Source organism: Myotis lucifugus, unplaced genomic scaffold (assembly GCF_000147115.1).
Source record: "Myotis lucifugus unplaced genomic scaffold, Myoluc2.0 scaffold_18, whole genome shotgun sequence".
In the NCBI taxonomy this organism is placed as follows: domain Eukaryota; kingdom Metazoa; phylum Chordata; class Mammalia; order Chiroptera; family Vespertilionidae; genus Myotis; species Myotis lucifugus.
In genome coordinates, this window is record NW_005871066.1 from 11,489,486 (window position 1) to 11,508,819 (window position 19,334).

The 19,334-nt window shown below is 38.8% G+C and overlaps 2 protein-coding genes across 5 annotated transcripts in view; one reads left to right on the top strand and one right to left on the bottom strand.

Moving 5' to 3' along the window:
• Positions 1–6,770, top strand: part of DNAJC2 (DnaJ heat shock protein family (Hsp40) member C2) — a 28,291-nt gene extending 21,521 nt beyond the window's left edge. For 2 of the 3 annotated variants that reach the window (XM_006085411.3, XM_006085414.3), the window contains exons 13-17: positions 89–273; positions 4,105–4,205; positions 4,327–4,434; positions 6,266–6,423; positions 6,638–6,770. In XM_006085411.3, coding sequence (XP_006085473.1) covers positions 89–273; positions 4,105–4,205; positions 4,327–4,434; positions 6,266–6,423; positions 6,638–6,712 — 627 coding nt within the window. In that variant the 3' untranslated portion in view covers positions 6,713–6,770. The remainder of the gene's footprint in view (positions 1–88; positions 274–4,104; positions 4,206–4,326; positions 4,435–6,265; positions 6,424–6,637) is intronic. The other variant, XM_006085412.3, reaches the window with a different exon arrangement.
• Positions 6,420–18,808, bottom strand: PMPCB (peptidase, mitochondrial processing beta subunit). Of its 2 annotated transcripts, XM_023751103.1 has the most exons (12): positions 18,563–18,808; positions 17,564–17,650; positions 17,068–17,197; positions 15,917–16,115; positions 15,197–15,276; positions 11,198–11,310; positions 10,197–10,340; positions 8,901–9,061; positions 7,550–7,635; positions 7,382–7,470; positions 7,169–7,244; positions 6,420–7,082 (listed from the first exon to the last, which is right to left on the bottom strand). In XM_023751103.1, the coding sequence occupies exons 2-12, from the start codon at positions 17,573–17,575 to the stop codon at positions 7,018–7,020; spliced, it is 1,155 nt and encodes a 384-aa protein (XP_023606871.1). In that variant the 5' UTR covers positions 17,576–17,650; positions 18,563–18,808; the 3' UTR covers positions 6,420–7,017. The 2 variants fall into 2 exon arrangements, with proteins under 2 accessions (XP_023606871.1, XP_023606872.1); XM_023751104.1 differs by lacking the exons at positions 17,068–17,197; positions 18,563–18,808.
• Between the last annotated feature and the right edge of the window lie 526 nt (positions 18,809–19,334).

Consider the following 19,334-nt stretch of genomic DNA (forward strand, 5'->3'; position numbering starts at 1 on the left):
GAGTTGAAAACCACAAACCCCAGCTAGAAAGGGAGTGTAGGGTAGCAAGATGTATTAAGTCCCTGACTTACCTATTATATTTGTGTAGATAGAAGAAATAAATGAGCAAATTAGAAAAGAGAAAGAGGAAGCTGAGGCTCGTATGCGACAAGCATCTAAGAATGCAGAGAAGTCAGCTGGTGGAGGTGGAAATGGCAGTAAAAACTGGTCAGAAGATGATCTGCAATTACTAATTAAAGCTGTGAACCTCTTCCCTGCTGGAACAAATTCAAGGTACTGATTTTAATTAAATTTCTCTTCAACCCAGAGCCTGGGGATAATCTAGACAAAGCATCCAAGTAACAGCAGGAACTTCCAGAGATATGCTTGTCTAGACAGACTGCCCTGTACTAAATTCTGTGCCAGTGGGAAGTGAGAAAAGCAGAGTGCATTTTGAACCTTCTAGTTTTTTTTGTTGTTTTTTTAATATATTTTTATTGATTTCAGAGAGGAAGGGAGCAGGATAGATAGAAACATCACTGATGAGAGAATCATTGATCAGCTGCCTCCTGCATGCCCCACACTGGGGATGGAGCCCACAACCCGGGCATGTGCCCTGACTGGGAATCAAACTGTGACCTCCTGGTTCATAGGTCGACTCTCCACCACTGAGCCACACGGGCTGGGATGAACCTACTAGTCTTATCAACTTACACCAACACACACACACATACACATACAGCAGTATGCTTCATCAGTTTCTCAGAGATTAAAAATCATGAGAAAAACCTTGACTCATGTTGGCTTATTCCATCATGGCTTATATTAGGAACTAGTGTATTCATAGTCTTAATTCATTGTTGCTTCTGACTTCAAACCCAAGCTTATTGCAGTTTTGAGTTTAGAATTCAAAGAAGCCTTAGAGATCCAGATTCCTTCATTCTTTACATCAGGCAACTAAAGCTGTTTTCAGAATTATTTATCTCCTTAAGTGTGTGTCCAAATGGTGGGATACACCAAAGTATGGTTTTTATTTCCATTGATTTGTACACAGAATCTGTAAGGTTTTATACAGACTTGAAATCAAGATTATGACAGTTGATTTAAACATATGAAAAGCAAAAACTATAGTCCAGGCAATAGTGATGATTAGACCACCAATTTAGAGCCAATTCTGTAGATATTATAGCTAACTCTTCTGCATTAAAAAATGTTAGTCATGCCCGGCCAGTGTGGCTCAGTGGTTGAGTGTCGACCTATGAACCAGGAGGTCACGGTTCGATTCCCAGTCAGGGCACATGCCTGGGTTGTGGCTTGGTCCCCAGTGTGGGGCATGCAGGAGGTAGCCGATCAATGATTCTCTCTCATCATTGGTGTTTCTATCTCTCCCTCGCCCTTCCTCTCTGAAATCAATAAAATATATTTTTTAACACTACGGTGTCGGGTGAATTTCCCGCCAAAATATAAGATGGCGCGGGCAATTATTTAGGTTTCCCGCGCAAAATCAGAGTTAGTTTAAAATGCCTATATCTTTTGAAGTATGGGTTCGATTGAAATGAAATTTTCGGTTTCTTGTGTAAAAAATGAAAATTTATTCAATCACAGACATTTTTTTATCTATTCAGTACATAAATAATTCGATATATATAAACTAAATACGAAAAACCCAAAAAATACTTATTACCTAAAAATATACACATATTTTTAAAGTTTAAAATAAAATTTTCATAATAAATCAAAACAAATAGAAATTAATAGTTTTTTAGCGTATGATATTTTTCAAAACACGCCCCTTTATGTAGAGGTATATTGCAAAATTTGCACATGTAGCGTGTCTCACTGCGCAATTTATGAACGGAACATACGCGACACCCTCTCAAAATGTTTTTCTTTTTTCCACTTCCGACAATTGCCTGTAACGTATGCTTTCTCATGTCCATCGATAGCCTGCATGGTGGATCAGATGTAGGTGGTTTAGCCCGCATTCCAGAAGTAGACGGTACTGGATGAAGGTCTGGAACAATGTCCATGTCCTCTGGAATATCATCCGTCAACCAGTGGATAGCTGTTTGTTTCAAAAACATTTTAAAACCCATTTTTCTTTGCCTCACTGATTTGTAAACTGCATAAGAATTAAATAATGCGCAATTTATCATATACATTGCCAACCTTTTTGTCCATTTGACCGTCCTCCGCAATATCGAATAATATGAAAGGTATTGGTCGGCCCGGTCAACACCTTTCATATGTTTATTGTGGTCAATGAGTGCATTCGGTTTGACAATTTTCTTTTTTGATGTTCTGTCAATATTCTGACTTTCTTCCATCTCCGCAGAATGAATCGAAGAAATCAGGTATACAGGCTTTTTTGATTGCCACACTTGTAACAATATATCATTTTTCCTTATAAATTTTGTTTCACCTTTTTCAAAGAAATTGTTTGAAAATCTTTAGGTATACCTCGATTTTTCCGGATTGTTCCACATATTCTGAATTTGTTTTTCATAAGTGCTTCACAATTTGCGACGCTATTATAATAATTGTCCATATATATATGGTACCACGAATCAGTGTATGGAGACACTACTGTTTGTATCGTTTCCAATAATCGCTTTCCTTCGCCGCAATAAATTTCCATGTTACAGATATATCCTGTATCACTTTCGCACAACAAACGAACCAATATTCCATATTTAACGATCTTGCCAGCATTATATACCCTAAAGAATAATCTTCCCCTCCAAGGTACGATCCCTTCATCTAGTGATAATTGCTGATGAGGTTTGTAAATATTTATAAATTTAGGCACAAAATAATCTAGTACTGGTCTCACTTTGCAAAGTCTATCTGATTCATTTACGATATCCGCATTATTATTGAAGTGCCAAGCTTTCCATATCTGTCGGAACCTATCTCTCGTCATCGTTTTACCAAAATATGGCGTCTCCGTCCATGGCTCCGTGGTCCAATAGTCATCTCTTCTATCTTTGCGCACCTGTCCCATGAGAACAATTAACCCTAAAAACTTCTTCATCTCTTGAGGGGTTATATCTTTCCACTGTAGGCTTTTTTTTGAAAGTTTGAAATTATTCCTATTTTGATTATAATACCTGTTTGACTCCTCTACAAGAAATTCAAAAAAATCATCTCCGATAAATAATTTCACGGCATCTTCTATATTATTTATAACAGCATCTGTGTTTAATCCTTGATGCCCTAAAAAATCTTCTAAGACCGGTGGATTATCAACATGCGACCATTCTTCTCTCCCGCCTTCTATATCTGACTCTGAGTCAGAGCTGGAGCTCGAAATTCTTCGTCGCCTCAATGTCCTGGGACGCACCATTACTTCATCATCACTAGAATCTTCATCACTTGTACTCGCATTTTCAAGATCGCTATCACAAGAATAATTGGACAACTTGTCTGCACAAAACTCATCATCACTATAGTCTGAATGCTGCGACATTCTAGGTTAAAGCAAATAAAAATAATACTAACTGAAAATAGCGGTACTCCGATAGATATCTGATATAAAAAAATAATTATTATGCGAACACTTTGCGGAACGATTTTATTTTATTTGGTTAAAAAATTCTATATGAATGTCTTTATCACAATATATTTAAATATTTAAACACGTAATAATATTCACAAAACTCAAAACTAAAGACGTCCGGACACAAGAAGTATTTCTCAATAACTATTCTCTTTGCATGGTGAGATATCCAGGGATATCGGTTATATAATGAGAAAACAATACATTGGTACCCTAACGGTATTGTACTCGACCAGCGCCATAAAGTGTTCTCTACTTACAAGGGATTTTTATGATACCTATTACCCCAATGGGTATGAAACGGTTCGCATACGCAGGTAGGTATCTTTGTGAACGGCAAACAAACAAATATTTGGTAATACGCAGTTACAATCGGCCCGAGTTTACACGTTTCCCGCACTCCACCGCAAATCTATATGAACCGAGTTAAGACGGCTCCCGCGGAGTACGCGCAATTCACGCGAGCCGACTTAACTCGTTTCCCGCAATCCAAGTGTTAAAAAATGTTAGTCATTCTGGTTTTTGTTTTGGAGTTTTTGCCTTAATTATCCTATTGATTGTTCTAGATGGGAAGTTATTGCTAATTACATGAACATACATTCTTCTTCTGGAGTCAAGAGAACCGCCAAAGATGTTATCAGCAAAGCAAAAAGTCTTCAAAAACTTGGTGAGTTAATTTTGCCAAATCAGTTTCTTTGTTACCTTGGTTATTTTAAAATACTCTATGCAATTTAATGAAAGACTAAATGAGATGATCTCTAATATATTTAAATTTTTTCATTCCTCAGACCCTCATCAAAAAGATGACATAAACAAAAAGGCTTTTGATAAATTTAAAAAAGAACATGGAGTAGTGCCTCAAGCAGACAATGCAACACCTTCAGAACGATTTGAAGGTAATTAAATTTTTTCTATAAGTAGAAGATGCTAGCCATGTATCCACACTGTGTTAGGATATACAAGACTTAAGGTCTGTGTTCAGAATGATTGGGAAATAAAGTGGTTAGACTGGAAGATGTAAAGCAAACATTTTCAGGACAGTGATAGATTTACTTACCACCACTGAGAATCAGTTCTTCCAGTTCATATGCCATTAGGGGAGAGGCTGTGTTTGTTTTCCTCACCAGATTTTACAAATCAGTGCTAAAGGATATTGGGACAATTGAAATTTGAGGTCTAAAACTAGATAATAGTATTTTATCAAGGTCAATTTCCTGACTGAAAAATCCTATATAATAAAAGGCTAATATGCAAATTATCCCCTCAACTGGGAATTCCACCAATTCTACCAGGGGGTGGGCCAGCCAGCCAACTGCCTGCAGCCCCTCCCCCTCGGCCAGCCCAGCCTGGTTGGCCCCAATCAGGGCAGGCTGACCAGACCCCACCCGTGCATGAATTCGTGCACCGGGCCTCTAGTACACTATAATTGTGTAAGAAAATGTCCTTGTTTTTAAGGGAAAATATATGGAAGTACTTAGGAATAAAGGGGAAGCATGTCTGCAATTTACATGGTTCAGAACAAATGTGTATATAAAAAGGAAGAGTAAGCAAGTATGGTAAAACGTTCCTATGTGAGGAATCAGGATAGGATACATCGGGATTCTTTATACTCTTCTGAAATTATTTCAAAATGAAGTTAAAATCTGTTAGAGTGCTGAGAAGATTGTCTTGGGTATTCTAGCCAATTTTATTGCTCTAGACCAATTACAGTGTTTAACTGTAAATCATGACCCAGCCTCCCCAAGCCTCCTTCATAAGTGGGTCATGAAATATATTTAATGGGTCATGAATAGAAAATGTCATAGAGCATTATACCTATTTTATAAGTGATTATTATTTATGAAACTTTTGTTCATGCATATATGTATGTTTTGGGATGAGACATTATTGAGTTGCTGACAAACTTTGAAAAAGTTTTCACTTCACACATTTCTGAGCCACCAGTCCTTTCTCCCTTAAACAGAGCTAATCTTGGATATGCTTTCCAGATCATAGTTCCAAATGTGTTTTGGGATTAACTAATAGCCTTGACTTTTACAAGTTAACCTGTCCCTGGCCTTTAACAATCCCACTTTTCCTGTATTCTTAAGATTGGTTTGGTTTATTATCCCAAAATTTCAGTTTGAAAATATTAAGAACTTATGTTCTGTAGAGTATTGTCTCAATAAGCCAAGGTTGCAGGTACAATCCCAGTCAGGGCACATATAAGAATGAACCAATGGCCCAGCTGGTGTGGCTCAGTGGTTGAGTGTCGACCCATGCACCAAGAGATCACAGGTTCCATTCCTGGTCAGAGCACATGCCCGGGTTGTGGGCTCAATCCCCAGTAGGGGGTGTGCAGGAAGCAGTCAACCCATGTTTCTCTCTCATGTTTCTCTCTCCCTCTCCCTTTCTCTCTCTAAAAATCAATTAAAAAATGTATTTTTTTAAAGAATGCATAAATAAGTGGAACAACAAATTTTTTCCTTTCTCCAAAATCAATAAAAATGTAAATTTTATAAAAAGCCTTTGAGATATTTTTCTGGCTTTTGTGCTATTTCAAGTTTTTTCTCCCTCTCATTAATATTTAGAGATGTATGTGTCTTATGTCTAAAAGTTTGTTTAAAATTACACATCATAGATTTGAATGGGCACTTACCAAGATACCTGTGCACCAGAAGACTCACTGGAAAGGTGTTCCAAGACATTTTTCTATAACTGGGGTTTTCAAATAAAAATTTTTCTTAGCAGGTCCATGCACAGATTTCACCCCTTGGACAACAGAAGAGCAGAAACTTTTGGAACAAGCCTTGAAAACATACCCAGTAAATACACCTGAAAGATGGGAAAAAATAGCAGAAGCAGTGCCTGGCAGGACAAAGAAGGACTGCATGAAACGATATAAGGTTGTAGATGTTTTGAGTTTATAGATTTTTGCTTACTTTAATACCACAGTAGTCATGGGCCATCTTAGAAACTTTCAGAGCTTTGGGAGTTAGTAAAATCAACCTTTTAGTAGTATTTTTAATTATAGACTTATCCAATTTGAATGTCTTACATATTTATACCAAACACTAGAAATGTCTGCTGATTCTAAATAACACCTTTCTCCCTTCCTAGGAACTTGTCGAGATGGTAAAAGCAAAGAAAGCTGCTCAAGAGCAAGTACTAAATGCAAGTAGAACCAAGAAATGACTTAAGACAATCTTTGTTGTGTGTGCATTTTTATAATAAAACTGAAAATACTTTACAAGTTTTCATTCTTATAATTGTACTATGGAGATAATTTGAAAGTGTGCTGTTCCAACATAATTTCTCAAGAGAGCTACCATTCACTGTGGTAGCATTATCCGCTGAAAGTTTGATGCAGTATTTCATTCAAATTTCCAAGTACGTATGTTCATTTTTATGTTTTCCTTTGGGGACTGATAGCTTAAAACTTGCCAGTCTCTATTAGTTTTATAAATATGGATGTTCAAAATATTTTGCTTAGGAGCATTTTAATTGCGAAGCCAGCACATGTTACTGCGAATCCTGTTAAAATCTGGTAGTTGCTCAATGGGACCTAAGGATTAAAAGAAAAGAAAGTTAAAATTGACTAAAAGGAAAGTACTTAGCCAACTTTCTACATAGAAAAATGACCAAGCTTACCAACAGCAGCAATAGCTGGACTCTTGTCATAAATATATTTGGAACATACTTCTCGAATTGTCTCAGCATTCACAGCCTAAAATAAAGATACTAGCATTCAGAGCTTTTTACAGTAAAAACAAATTCTATACCTGGAATGATTCATATTTTTAGTTTTTGTAATAAGGATATTTTTACACAAGACCCAATAGTAAGTATGGAAGAACTACTTACATCTACTCTTGCTTCAAGCTCAGGGATGGGAATTCTTCTATTATAACACAACATTTGCCTACCAATATCTTCACAAATTGGAGTAGAACCTGTTTAAAGAGGAAAAAAAGCTAAGCATTGGACTATAGATCAATCGTATGAAAATAGAACTTACATCTTTATTCTTACCATCGAGTTGCAACAACATGTTTGTTTTCAGAAGGTTTTTGGCTCGTGCAACTTCACTTTCAGTGACACTTGTACAGAGTCGTATCCTAAAAACCAATTGGAAAAATCAAAATGTCAAGTAGTTAGAGTGTTTTATAATAATGATCTAAAGAAAGACATACTATATTCTATGTATTATACCACAACTTGATTTCAACTTACAAAAAACGTAAAATTACTGGTGATCCCAATAGCTAAGCAAAAGCTAATCTACTACTGATTATTTTCCTGGTATTGTTAATTTCTGAAAATGATATGACTATCAAACAGAAGCTCAATAAAATATAAAAATAGGCTAGCCCGGCTGGTATGGCTCAGTAGTTGAGCATCAACCTATGAATCTGGAGGTGACGGTTGGATTCCCCATCAGGGCACATGCCCAGGTTGTGGGTTTGAGCCTCAGTGTGGGGCATGCAGGAGGCAGCCAATCATTGATGTTTCTATCTCTTTCTCCCTCTCCCTTCCTCTCTGAAATCAATAAAAATATATTTTAAAATAGTCTAACCATATTTTGAGAGATGCTATAACCACTTTGAGACTTCACAAATCCCCATCTGCTAGGCTCTGATGCTAGAGGATAGGTTGGTAGGCAACTAGATTCTCTTTCTTTTAGCAATGGCAACTTCAGATTCATTTTCATAACACTGCCTTTCCAAGCCAGATAACTTTTAGAGATGTTTTCCAAACTTCTAGTTGGAATTTATTTAAACACAAGAGGCCCAGTGCATGAATTTGTGCACCAGTGGAGTCCCTTGGCCTGGCCTGCGGGATCGAGCTGAAACCAGCTCTCTGACATCCCCCGAGGGGTCCCAGATTGCGAGAGGGCACAGGCCAGGCCGAGGGACCCAGTGCATGATTGGGGCCTGGGAGGGCTCCAGGGCATGTCCAGCCCATCTTGCTCAGTCCTGATGGGCAGGACCCCAGCAGCAAACTAACCTACCAGTCGGAGCGTCTGCCCCCTGGTGGTCAGTGCACGTCATAGCAAGTGGTTAAGCAGCCTTCGCATATCATTAGCATGTTATATTTTGATTGGTTGAACAGCCAACTGGATACTAAGCATATTAGGCTTTTATTATATAGGATTTTAAACTTCTAGGATCTCCTTTCTAAAGAATTCTTCTTAAAGAATTTTCTATAGTTGAAATCAATGCAGCTTCACATGAGACTTAAAGGAAACATCTGTGATCTTTAAAAACATGGCTGCTGCTGGTCTCATTCTTTTTATTACATACTAATAACATCAGTAGAAAATAACATGAACAATGTATAGAGAAAATTGGGTGTGAATTCTGGGCAAGATTTATTTTCTTACCATTCTTTTTGAACAACATGTAACATATCTGCAACAGTGGCTGATTCACAAACCATATAGATTCCCCATAATCCAGTATCTGTGTAGCAAGTGTTGAAAGACTGGAAGCTATGGCAGAGGTTGCCATGACAGGTAAGCTGGGCCAGCTTACTAGATAAGTTCTGTAAGGAAAATAAAAATGTCCAAGAGAACTGTAGATATATACATACATACATGTCCAATTTACCAGAAAGAATGAGATATGAGACAAACAGTGAATGACCTAAGAGCCTGCGTTTCTCCGTTTTATCTATCAACATCTGTCAAATAATAAATTTAAAATTCAATAACACTAAGAATTATACTTATCTCACCAGCCCAATGACCCCCAGAGAAATTCATAATGTAAAAAGCAATGAATCCCTATAATTAACATAGTTACACTCACTTCTAAAATAATACCTTATTATCAACCCAATCTGTAGTGCTCTTGGCTATGTATGCTTAAAGATTTTAAATTATAGTGCATGTGAAACCTAAGAAATGAAATGTATTTTGTTGAAGTCTTCGAGTACAAATTTACACTTTGTATTCTGACATAATCTCAGACTTACAGGAAAGTTACAAAAACAGTGAAAAGAATTCCCTTTATTCAAAATACCTAACAATTCTTATATTACCATGCTTGCTTTATATTACCGTCCAGTTACTGTAAGTCCTAGAATGCAAACTATCATTCTTTTTAACATATTTTTTCAGCTATTTGAGAATACATTGCAGATGTGATGCTTTTTACTCCTAAATACTTTTTAGTGTGCACTTATGAAAAACAAGGAAATTAACATCACAACAACCACTAAAATTAGGATGTAACTTTGACTGTTAACAAATTCTTCTATCCTTATTCAAATCTTGCCAATTATCCCACTAATAAACTTTATGGCAAAAGGGGAAAAAAAAATTTCTGGCTCAGGATGCAATCAGGATCAATTTATATTTTAAAAGTCAAAATTCTTAGTACAGAGTTCTATCTTGCGATTATTATGAAAAAACTTCTTTGTTTCTATTTTTATTTTTGTTAATCTTCACCCGAGGATATTTTTTCCATTGATTTTTAAATAGAGTGAAAGGGACAGGGAGAGACAAAAGAGAAACATCGATTGGTTGCCTCCCACACGCCCAGACAGGGGCTGGGGATGGAGCCTGTGCCCTTGAGGTATGTGCCCTTGACCAGAATCGAACCTGAGACTTTGTGGGCTGATACTCTAACCGCTGAGAAAACTGGCTAGGGCTGAACAAAAATGTTAAATCACTTACCATTCCTCCTCCAAAAGAGCGATCCCAGTTGCCAATTAGTGTGTTTGCAACCATTAGACAGATTGTATCCGGATGTGCCCAACCAACAGCTTCAACAGCTATTGCAAGATGTGCTAAAGGCATCTTGTCATCTCTAACTCGAATCTAGTTAAGATAAAGAAAACAAAACACTACATAACATGCTTAACAAGAAAGAAACAAATTCACCTTCCCATTAATTGCAAAGTTAAAATGCTCACCATGACTTATTTTGGTTTAAACTATTAAGCCTCATTACATTGTACAATCTAATCTAGAAGAATTTCATGAGTTAGGGACTTTCATCACAAGGTCTCCAATTGAAATACTAGACATAGCCACCAGATGGTTACCTGGTAGAAAAGGATTGCATTATTTTACTGGTAGAAATCAATCTTTTGTGTTTGTTAATCTGAATTTTTAAATCTAAGCAAATTTTGACATAACAGGCTTATTTTTGTACTGTCAATGCTATATTCTATTTAACTGCCAACATCAGGCCTCCTTCCAGACACTACTTTGAGCATCACTCCTAATGTGGCAGACTAAGCCTCTACTGAGGCTTAAAACTATAGCTGACAAGCGGCAGATTTCCTGCAAGTTCTGGCTCTACTGGGCAGAAGAAAGAACTTAGCCAAGAGTAAACCTAATGTGAAAGTCAAAATTTGGCGTGTTTTTAAAATAAAAGTTAACTTATACCTTACAATATATAAATGGGCATAGTGCCAAAGAAAAGCACAAAGACTAAATTTGCTGCCCTTAAAACCTTGCTTCCTTAGGAAAGTAGGTGGTTAAATAATATGAAATTGGAATGAATATAAGCAAATGAGTCCATCCTCTTCCCTTTTTCTGTGTTTCAGTGTAAGCTTTTGGTTTCTCCCATTTTACTCTGTTGGAAACATGCACATTTTTGTATACTCATTCTTAAATACAACACAAGAAACTCAAAAGGGTTAACTACTAGCTTAGGAGGCTTGCCCTACCTCACTTCCTGTGAATTTGCAGGGAGGCAGAGCTGGTGTTTCTCCTTTGTATGTGGACAAAGAGTCACCAAAATGAAACTTTGCTAACTCAAGCAGTTCATCATGGGAAACTCCTAAAGTAAAGGAAAATATTTTACATATGTAATAGCAGTACAATCAAAGCAGAGAACTAAATACTTCAGTTTCAGGTAACTATCTGCATTCACTAAACCATTTCAGGGTAAGCTCATACAGCACAGCTTTTTCCCTTGGTGTTATAAGGCTTTTGGTTGCACAGCTTTGTCATTCTGTAGAGCAGTCAACAGTTATCATTAACATACCAGTGGATTCACAGGAAAAGATAGTAAGACAACTTGAAAACACAATATTCCATATGAAATCATGTTATATTAAGTCACTGAAAGTCCTAGAATGCAAACTAGCAAAAAAAAGTAACATTTAAAATTTTTTAAGTGAAAAAATGAGTTTTAACACTTAAAGAAAGCTGGATATACAGATATGCTTTTCTCTGAGCTCTGCTATCAAATTCAGGAACAAAATAATTTCATCTAAATTTCCGAATAAATCCCTAGCTATGCAAATACTTATTACTTGCTATCCAAAACTTAAGAATTACTTAGATTCTATACCCCTTACTATCCAAACTCGAGACCCAAACAGATTCAATCTTAGTGAAGGATTTTTAAACACAAACTTAAAAAACCAATTTAGGCATGTATAAATGGTTTAAAAAATATTGCCACAAAATGTCTTTAAATAAAACATTCTAACCCAGCTGGTATGGCTCGTGGTTGGTTGAGCGTCAACCTATGAACCATGAGATCACAGTTCAATTCCCATTCAGGGCACATGCCCACTTTAATTCCACAGAAGAGGGCCTGCCAGAGGCAGCCGATCAATGATTCTCTCTCATCACTAATATTTCTATCTCCCTCTCCCTTTCTAAAATCAATAAATATATATTTAAAAAATAAATAAAACATTCTATTAGAATATAAAAGCACAACTTATACCCATATTTTCCAAATAAATCTGTGGTACGAAACAAGACAGGGTATGCTTGTACATTTTCAGAATCCCTATATAGGAGAGCCACCTTAGATATCAATCCAGAGGGTGACAAAACAAGGAAAATCTTCGTGGTACAAGAATGACAAGCAGAGAGTGAAAAACCATGAACATGCACACGGTTCTCAGCACCTGATGACAACAGCTTCCACTGTTCTATCACCTTGACCTGTAGCCCCCCTGGCTGGGCGTTCCAGAGACTCAGCTGCTCCAACACCAACTCTACTTACCTCTATCCAGAAGGCAGGAGAGCAAATAAATTTTTTTTTAATATATATTTTACTGATTTTTTACAGAGAGGGATAGAGAGTTAGAAACATCGATCAGCTGCCTCCTGCACACCTCCTACTGGGGATGTGCCCGCAACCAAGGTACATGCCCTTGACCAGAATCGAACCTGGGACCCTTCAGTCCGCAGGCCGACGTTCTTCTATCCACTGAGCCAAACCGGTTAGGGCCAAATAATTTTTTTTAATGACGCTAAGTCTGACCTATTTCATTGAATTCAAGATGCCAATGTTTATAAGGCACATCATTGTTTATTTATCAATAAGACGAAAGGCTAATTAATCTAGGACAAACCATTACTATAAGATATCCTAACTTCAGTAATGTTTAAGTGAACTCATGAACTACAACAAAACCCACTGTCCATATGCAACAACAATGGCAGAGACATTCCAGACAGCTTGGATGTTGACATCCCACCTCACCAACAGCCCTCCGTTTCCAAGAGAATTTTGGAGTGCACTGCTTGCCATACACAGATAACATAGTTTAGCTAAGAGCCACAATGAATAATATATTTGAGATACTTAACCCTCCTTTTTATCTTCTCCATTACTTCCAAGTAATTAGCTCATAAGTCTATCCAGAACAACTAGAATTTTAATTTACTGTCATTTCCAATGGAAGAAAAATTAACACAAAGTATCTATACTTTATCTATCTTCACTTTGCCCTAAAGAGAAAGAGAAAAAAAGAAGGAAAAAAAAATGGAAACCACTAAAATGTACTGTTTGCCTGAATTCAGAGTGCCAGGAAATCTAACAGAATCTAATGTGAATTTTCTTATCACTCACAGGCTTTAAACATGTCCCCAAAGAAGCCTTGTCCTAATGTCAGCCACCTGCATGTCTGAATTCCCACTAAACATTCTCATGGTTCCCTATGTACTTCCCCTTCTCAGTAATAGATTAATGAAAGAATGAACAAATGAAAGAATTAAAGAACATAACCTACCCATTCCATGCCTGACCAAGGTTGAAGCTGGTTCTCAAGAAATAATTTAAAATCTTGAAAGATTCTCTAACTGTAGGGCACTGCCTTCTAAGTGTCATTGTCTCCCAGTTCACTCGTGCCCTCTCTTGCAAGTAAATTCCTTTATGTATGTACACTTATGTATTAGAGAGTCCATACATTTTTCTATTAAAAAACTCTACTATAGCCGAACTGGTTTGGCTCAGTGGATGGAGCGTCGTCCTGCGGACTGAAGGGTCCCAGGTTCGATTCCGGGCAAGGGCATGTACGTTGGTTGCGGGCACATCCCCACTGGGGGGCGTGCAGGAGGCAGCTGATCGATGTTTCTAACTCTCTATCCCTCTCCCTTCTTCTCTGTAAAAAATCAATAAAATATATTTTTAAAAAAACAACAAAAAAATTCTACTATAAAGTAGAGAGGAAAGTCTGGTTCCCCTTACACCTCTGTAAATACTCTTTGGACATCTCCCAACGGGATCAAACTGATAAACACATTACTCTGTTTAAAAGTACAGTAAACACTCGATTTAACAGACTTCAGATTTAACAGACAAAATGTCCGGTCCATACGTCCTATGTGAAAATTAACACCCTGTTGATTTTCAAATGCTTTTAACCAAGATTTGCTTAAAATTAAATTAACAGGTTATTTATTAATTCACTGTTATTTTAAACAAATTTTAGCAAATAGTCCATTATATTGGAAAAAAAATTGTAGTAATTTCACTGACAGATGTAAATATTACATATCTACTATAGTCTACATCAGGGGTGGGGAACCTTTTTCTGCCAAGGACTATTTGGATATTAATAACATCATTCTGGGGCCATACAAAAGTATCAACTTAAAAATGAGCCTGCTGCCGAAACCGGTTTGGCTCAATGGATAGAGCGTCGGCCTGTGGACTGGAAGGTCCCAGGTTCGATTCCGGTCAAGGGCATGTGCCTGGGTTGCGGGCACATCTCCAGTAGGGGGTGTGCAGGAGGCGGCTGATCGGTGTTTCTCTCTCATCGATGTTTCTGACTCTCTATCTCTCTCCCTTCCTCTCTGTAAAAAAAAAATCAATAAAATATGTTTTAAAAAAAAAAAAAAAAATGAGCCTGCTATATTTGGTCAAACATTTAATTAACTCATCCCTTGGCAGGGTCAGACCCAATGATCTAGTGGGCCTAACACTGCCTGCGGGATAGTCCTGCCTCTGATCTACATTGTTAAATCCAAGCGTTACTGCTCATGACAATGTTCAGCGAATGATTAGTACAGGATCACGCCGCATAGCACATGGTAACTGGTTCTGTTTCTGCAGCAGTTTTAACACGTGCCAGCCAATGTTCCAAAGTGTGCTAAGCCACAGCCCACACGTGTGCATTTGTTTACTCAAGGTGACTGCTGAATGCACGCATGTACTAGACGTATTCAGTATAAATTTAAAATTACAGTAATACATATAGAAAACTTTCCTGTGAAACTAAACTTTTCATACTTAATTTTAATTACACAAATGTGTCTACGTAAGTAAAAACAGGTAAACTAATTTGTCAATTTTTTAACATATGCACATAGAAAACCTACTTTATTATATAACAGATTTCAGCTTTAACGGACACCCCCTCGCCCGAATTAGCCATTATATTGCAGTTTTACTGTAACAGATATTTAAATCAACTAACCTCCAGCAGCAGCAAGTACTATCCTTGGTCCCTTATAATGTGTAGTTATATAATCCACTAAATCCTTACGATTTATAGATCTGTGAAGTGGAGTAAGAAAAGTAATTAAACAGAAATTAAAAAGCACAGAACTTCATATAACATACCTGAAATTAAATTAGACCTTAAAGGAAATCTAAGTTAAACACAGTTAGAAAGCCTGGCTAGTGTGGCTCAGTGGTTGAGTGTCAACCTATGAACCAGGAAGTCTTTGTTCGATTCCCAATCAGGGCAAATGCCGGGGTTGGGGGCTCCATCCCCAGTGGGGAGAAGGAGGGGGTGCAGGAGGCAGCTGATCAATGATTCTCTCTCATCACTGATGTTTCTATATCTCTCCCTCTCCCTTCCTTTCTCTGAAATCAATAAAAACATAAAAAATACATAGTCAGAAAAGTATATTGGCATCAGGTATCAAAACATTCAAACTTTTTTACATCAAGAAAGAAGCCAGATGTGATACCATCACTTGTTTTTTCCAGAAGCAGTTAGGAGCCCAGGCACTGGGGAGTTAGGTGGGCTAAAGTATAGCTAACTACAATTTCATTCAGATTATCATGGGTGGGGGAGCGTGGGGGGGAGGAATTACTTTTTTAAACACATTTTTTGAATGTTTATGAATGTTAGTTTTCACAACTCATGTTTTTCTCAAAAAAAAAAAAAAAATCTGAGAATTATACTTACTTGATATTTTCAGTTGGTCCCAAAATTGTCCGTCCAAGTGCAGTATTTTGATAAGCTGTGGCATGAAGATAATCGAAAACTACTTCTTGTAAGTTGGTTTCAACTTCCTGCATCTCTCTAAGGATTACTCCTCGTTCACGTTCAATCTCTGCTTCTCCCAATGTGCTATTTTGTATTATATCAGCAAGAATTTCTACAGCTAATTGAAAATAAAGCATAAGAAATACTAAGAATCTTAATTTTCACTATTAAAATCTAGTTAACTAGCACCAGAAACCATGATACTGACCATCACTCAATATCGACTAAATAATTAAACTTAGAAGAAACACATTTTTCTATACATTCAATATATCTAAAAGGACAATAGTAAAAAAAATTTTAAATATATTTTTATTGATTTCAGAGAGGGAGAGGAAGAGAGAGATAGAAACATCAATAAAGAGAATCATTGATCTGCTACCTCCTGCAACCCCCCCAGGAGGGACCAAGCCCCCAACCCAGGCATGTGACCTGACCGGGAATTAAACTGTGACCTCCTGGTTGATAGGTCGAAGCTCAACCACTGAGCCATGGGGGCCGGGCTTAAAATTTTTTAAATGTAAATCTGCCAGAGGGCCCACAACACTTATCACTACCTACAACCACTTCAAAACTGTCATGGATGCCCTAGACGGTTTGGCTCAGTAGAGAGAGCGTCGGCCTGCGGACCAAAGGGTCCCGGGTTCGATTCCAGTCAAGGGCATGTACCTTGGTTGCAGGCTCTTCCCAGGTCCAGGCTCTGGTTGGGGGTGTGCAGGAGGCAACCAATCGATGTGTTTCTCTCACATCAATGTTTCTCTGTCTTTCCCATGGATCAGTTGCCTCCTATACACACCCTACTGGGGATCGAGCCCGCAATCAAGGCACAAGCCCTTGACCAGAATTGAACCGAGGACCCTTCAGTCAGCAGGTTGATGCTCTATCCACTGAGCCAAACTGGCGAGGGTGCCTATACATATTTTCTATCATTTGTCATATTGGGAGAAAAAACAGAATTTTTTTTTTGTGTACATTTCTGGGGGTTACCCTTTCACAACAGGCAGAATAAAAACTAAATTTTCTTAATTCTTATGAAAATTACATATCTGCAGTATAAATAAGAACAATACCTCTTGGCAAATCTTTAGAAAATGCTTTGGCATAATATACAGTCTGCTCTCTGGAAGTATAGGCATTGAGATGAGCACCCATGTTTTCAATTTCAAGTTCCAGATCTAACTGGGATCTCTTTTTGGTGCCCTGAAATAAAAAAAAGGGGGGATTATGATACTTGCCTTTTACCCATCTGTTCTAAATACTTCAGACAATGAGTATGAGGACATAAGTCTATGTCAGTTTCAGGCAAGGAGCAAATTTGGTTTCTGAAGTACATTAGGCTTCAGAAATTGTGGTATATTTTCAGATGACCCTTACATCCCAAGAGAAAATTCTGTTTCAATTCTACAGAGCAAATATAAGTAATTACTTCAGATAATTATTCTGGGGAAAAAAGAAAAGATTTAAAAAATAAAACATGCCATACTGTTGAAGTTTTTCATGCCTTAGAATGAAATTTTGTGCTCTCTTAAAACAATGCGTTCTTATTAAATATGTCAGACAACTTGCCTTGAAAGCCATATGCTCCAGAAAGTGAGCTGTTCCATTATTCTTCTCATTTTCATACCGACTTCCAGCATCGATCCAGAGCCCGACCTTAATGTAAACAAAGCACAATTAAGAAAAGCACCATTTCCTTTCTTTGGGGAAAATGGCAGTGGGGACCGGGGAGACAGCACCTTCCTTTTTCTGAAAAATGCTTTCTAGTCTTAACACTAAAGTCTTCTTGACTTGAGTGGCTTGATAGTATACTGCTATGAACTATGAGATTTAAAAGGTTTGGTCATCCATACGCTGCTGCATGCTTCACGGAGGACCCAGATTCTTAGTCCAACTTGTACTACAGCCACTAACAACTATAACATAAAGAGTATCAGGTATCGTCAAATGTAAGTTCAAATCCTGGTTCTGTAATGTATTAGCTGTGGGACCTAGGACAAAACCACTCAACGTCTCTGCACCCGTTCCTCTACTATAAAAAGGATGATGAGGCCTAAATACAAAGAACTGTTTTAAAGATCAAATAAGAAAATACAGTATATAAAAGCAGCTGGCACAGAGCAGCCCAGCAAATACAACGTTCGTTACTATCAACATTACTAACCACAAACAATATAGTAACAGGCTACAAAAACCAGATGCCGACGCTTAAACCCACATGCATCCAGTATGGGAGTCGCACTGGAGCAGTGGTTCTCAACCTTCTGGCCCTTTAAATACAGTTCCTCATGTTGTGACCCAACCATAAGATTATTTTCGTTGCTACTTCATAACTGTAATGTTGCTAGTTATGAATCGTAATGTAAATATCTGATATGCAGGATGGTCTTAGGCGACCACTGTGAAAGGGTCGTTCGGCCGCCAAAGGGGTCGCGACCCACAGGTTGAGAACCGCTGCACTGGGGGAAGGACTCATAAGCGACAGACCGGCCACTGCTTCTCAAGCACCAGCCAAGGAAGAAGCTCGGATTAAAGCCAGCCGGTCGCTGCCTCCCGGGCGCCACTTACTGTGCACGTGGACAGCCCGGAGTCCTCGGAGGCCACCCGGAGGCCGTTCTCCAAACGGGTCACTCGCGTTTCGGGGACATTGAGCACCACCTGCGCCGCCGCCCGGGTGCTTCTCGGTCTGTTTCCTCCCAGATGCGATGGCTGGTTCGCGGGGAGCGGGGGGAGGAACCAAAACACGCGTCATTCCGAGCCAATGTCGATGGATCGAAACCCTAAGTCTGTGCGGCACTCGCCCTCCGCGGCTCCGGTTCCGCGGGGACCGCGCCTGCCTCCGTCTCCCTCCCCAAAGCCCGCAGCGGTCCCCGTGCCCTCCCCGGGGACGGAGCGTCACTGCCGAGCAGGAGGGAACCAGGGCGGGAGAGAAAGGCACACACGCTTATTCACGGCGCAGACACGGGCCTCGGGGCAGACACACCCCCTGGTCATGCCCCCGGTTGGCGACCTCGGGTTCGAGTCATCAACGTGCACTTTACGACGACTCCCGAGCAACCGGTGGAGGCGCCGGGGCCGGGGTCATCGCACAGGTCGCGGCAGGCCCCGCGCAGCGGTAAAAAATACACAGCGCCTAGGGCGAGCCGGCAAACAGCGAGCCCGTCCTCCCCGTGGACCTTTCTAAGCATATGACACCCTAGCAAGGTGACTGGAATGTCACCACTAACGACCATGCTGATACTATGCGCGTTGTGTGATTCGACGTATTTTATGCACCCCGCGATTGCTCTTATATAGTCTAAAAATTACCCCCTCTCACACTGTAACAGCTCGAAGGATT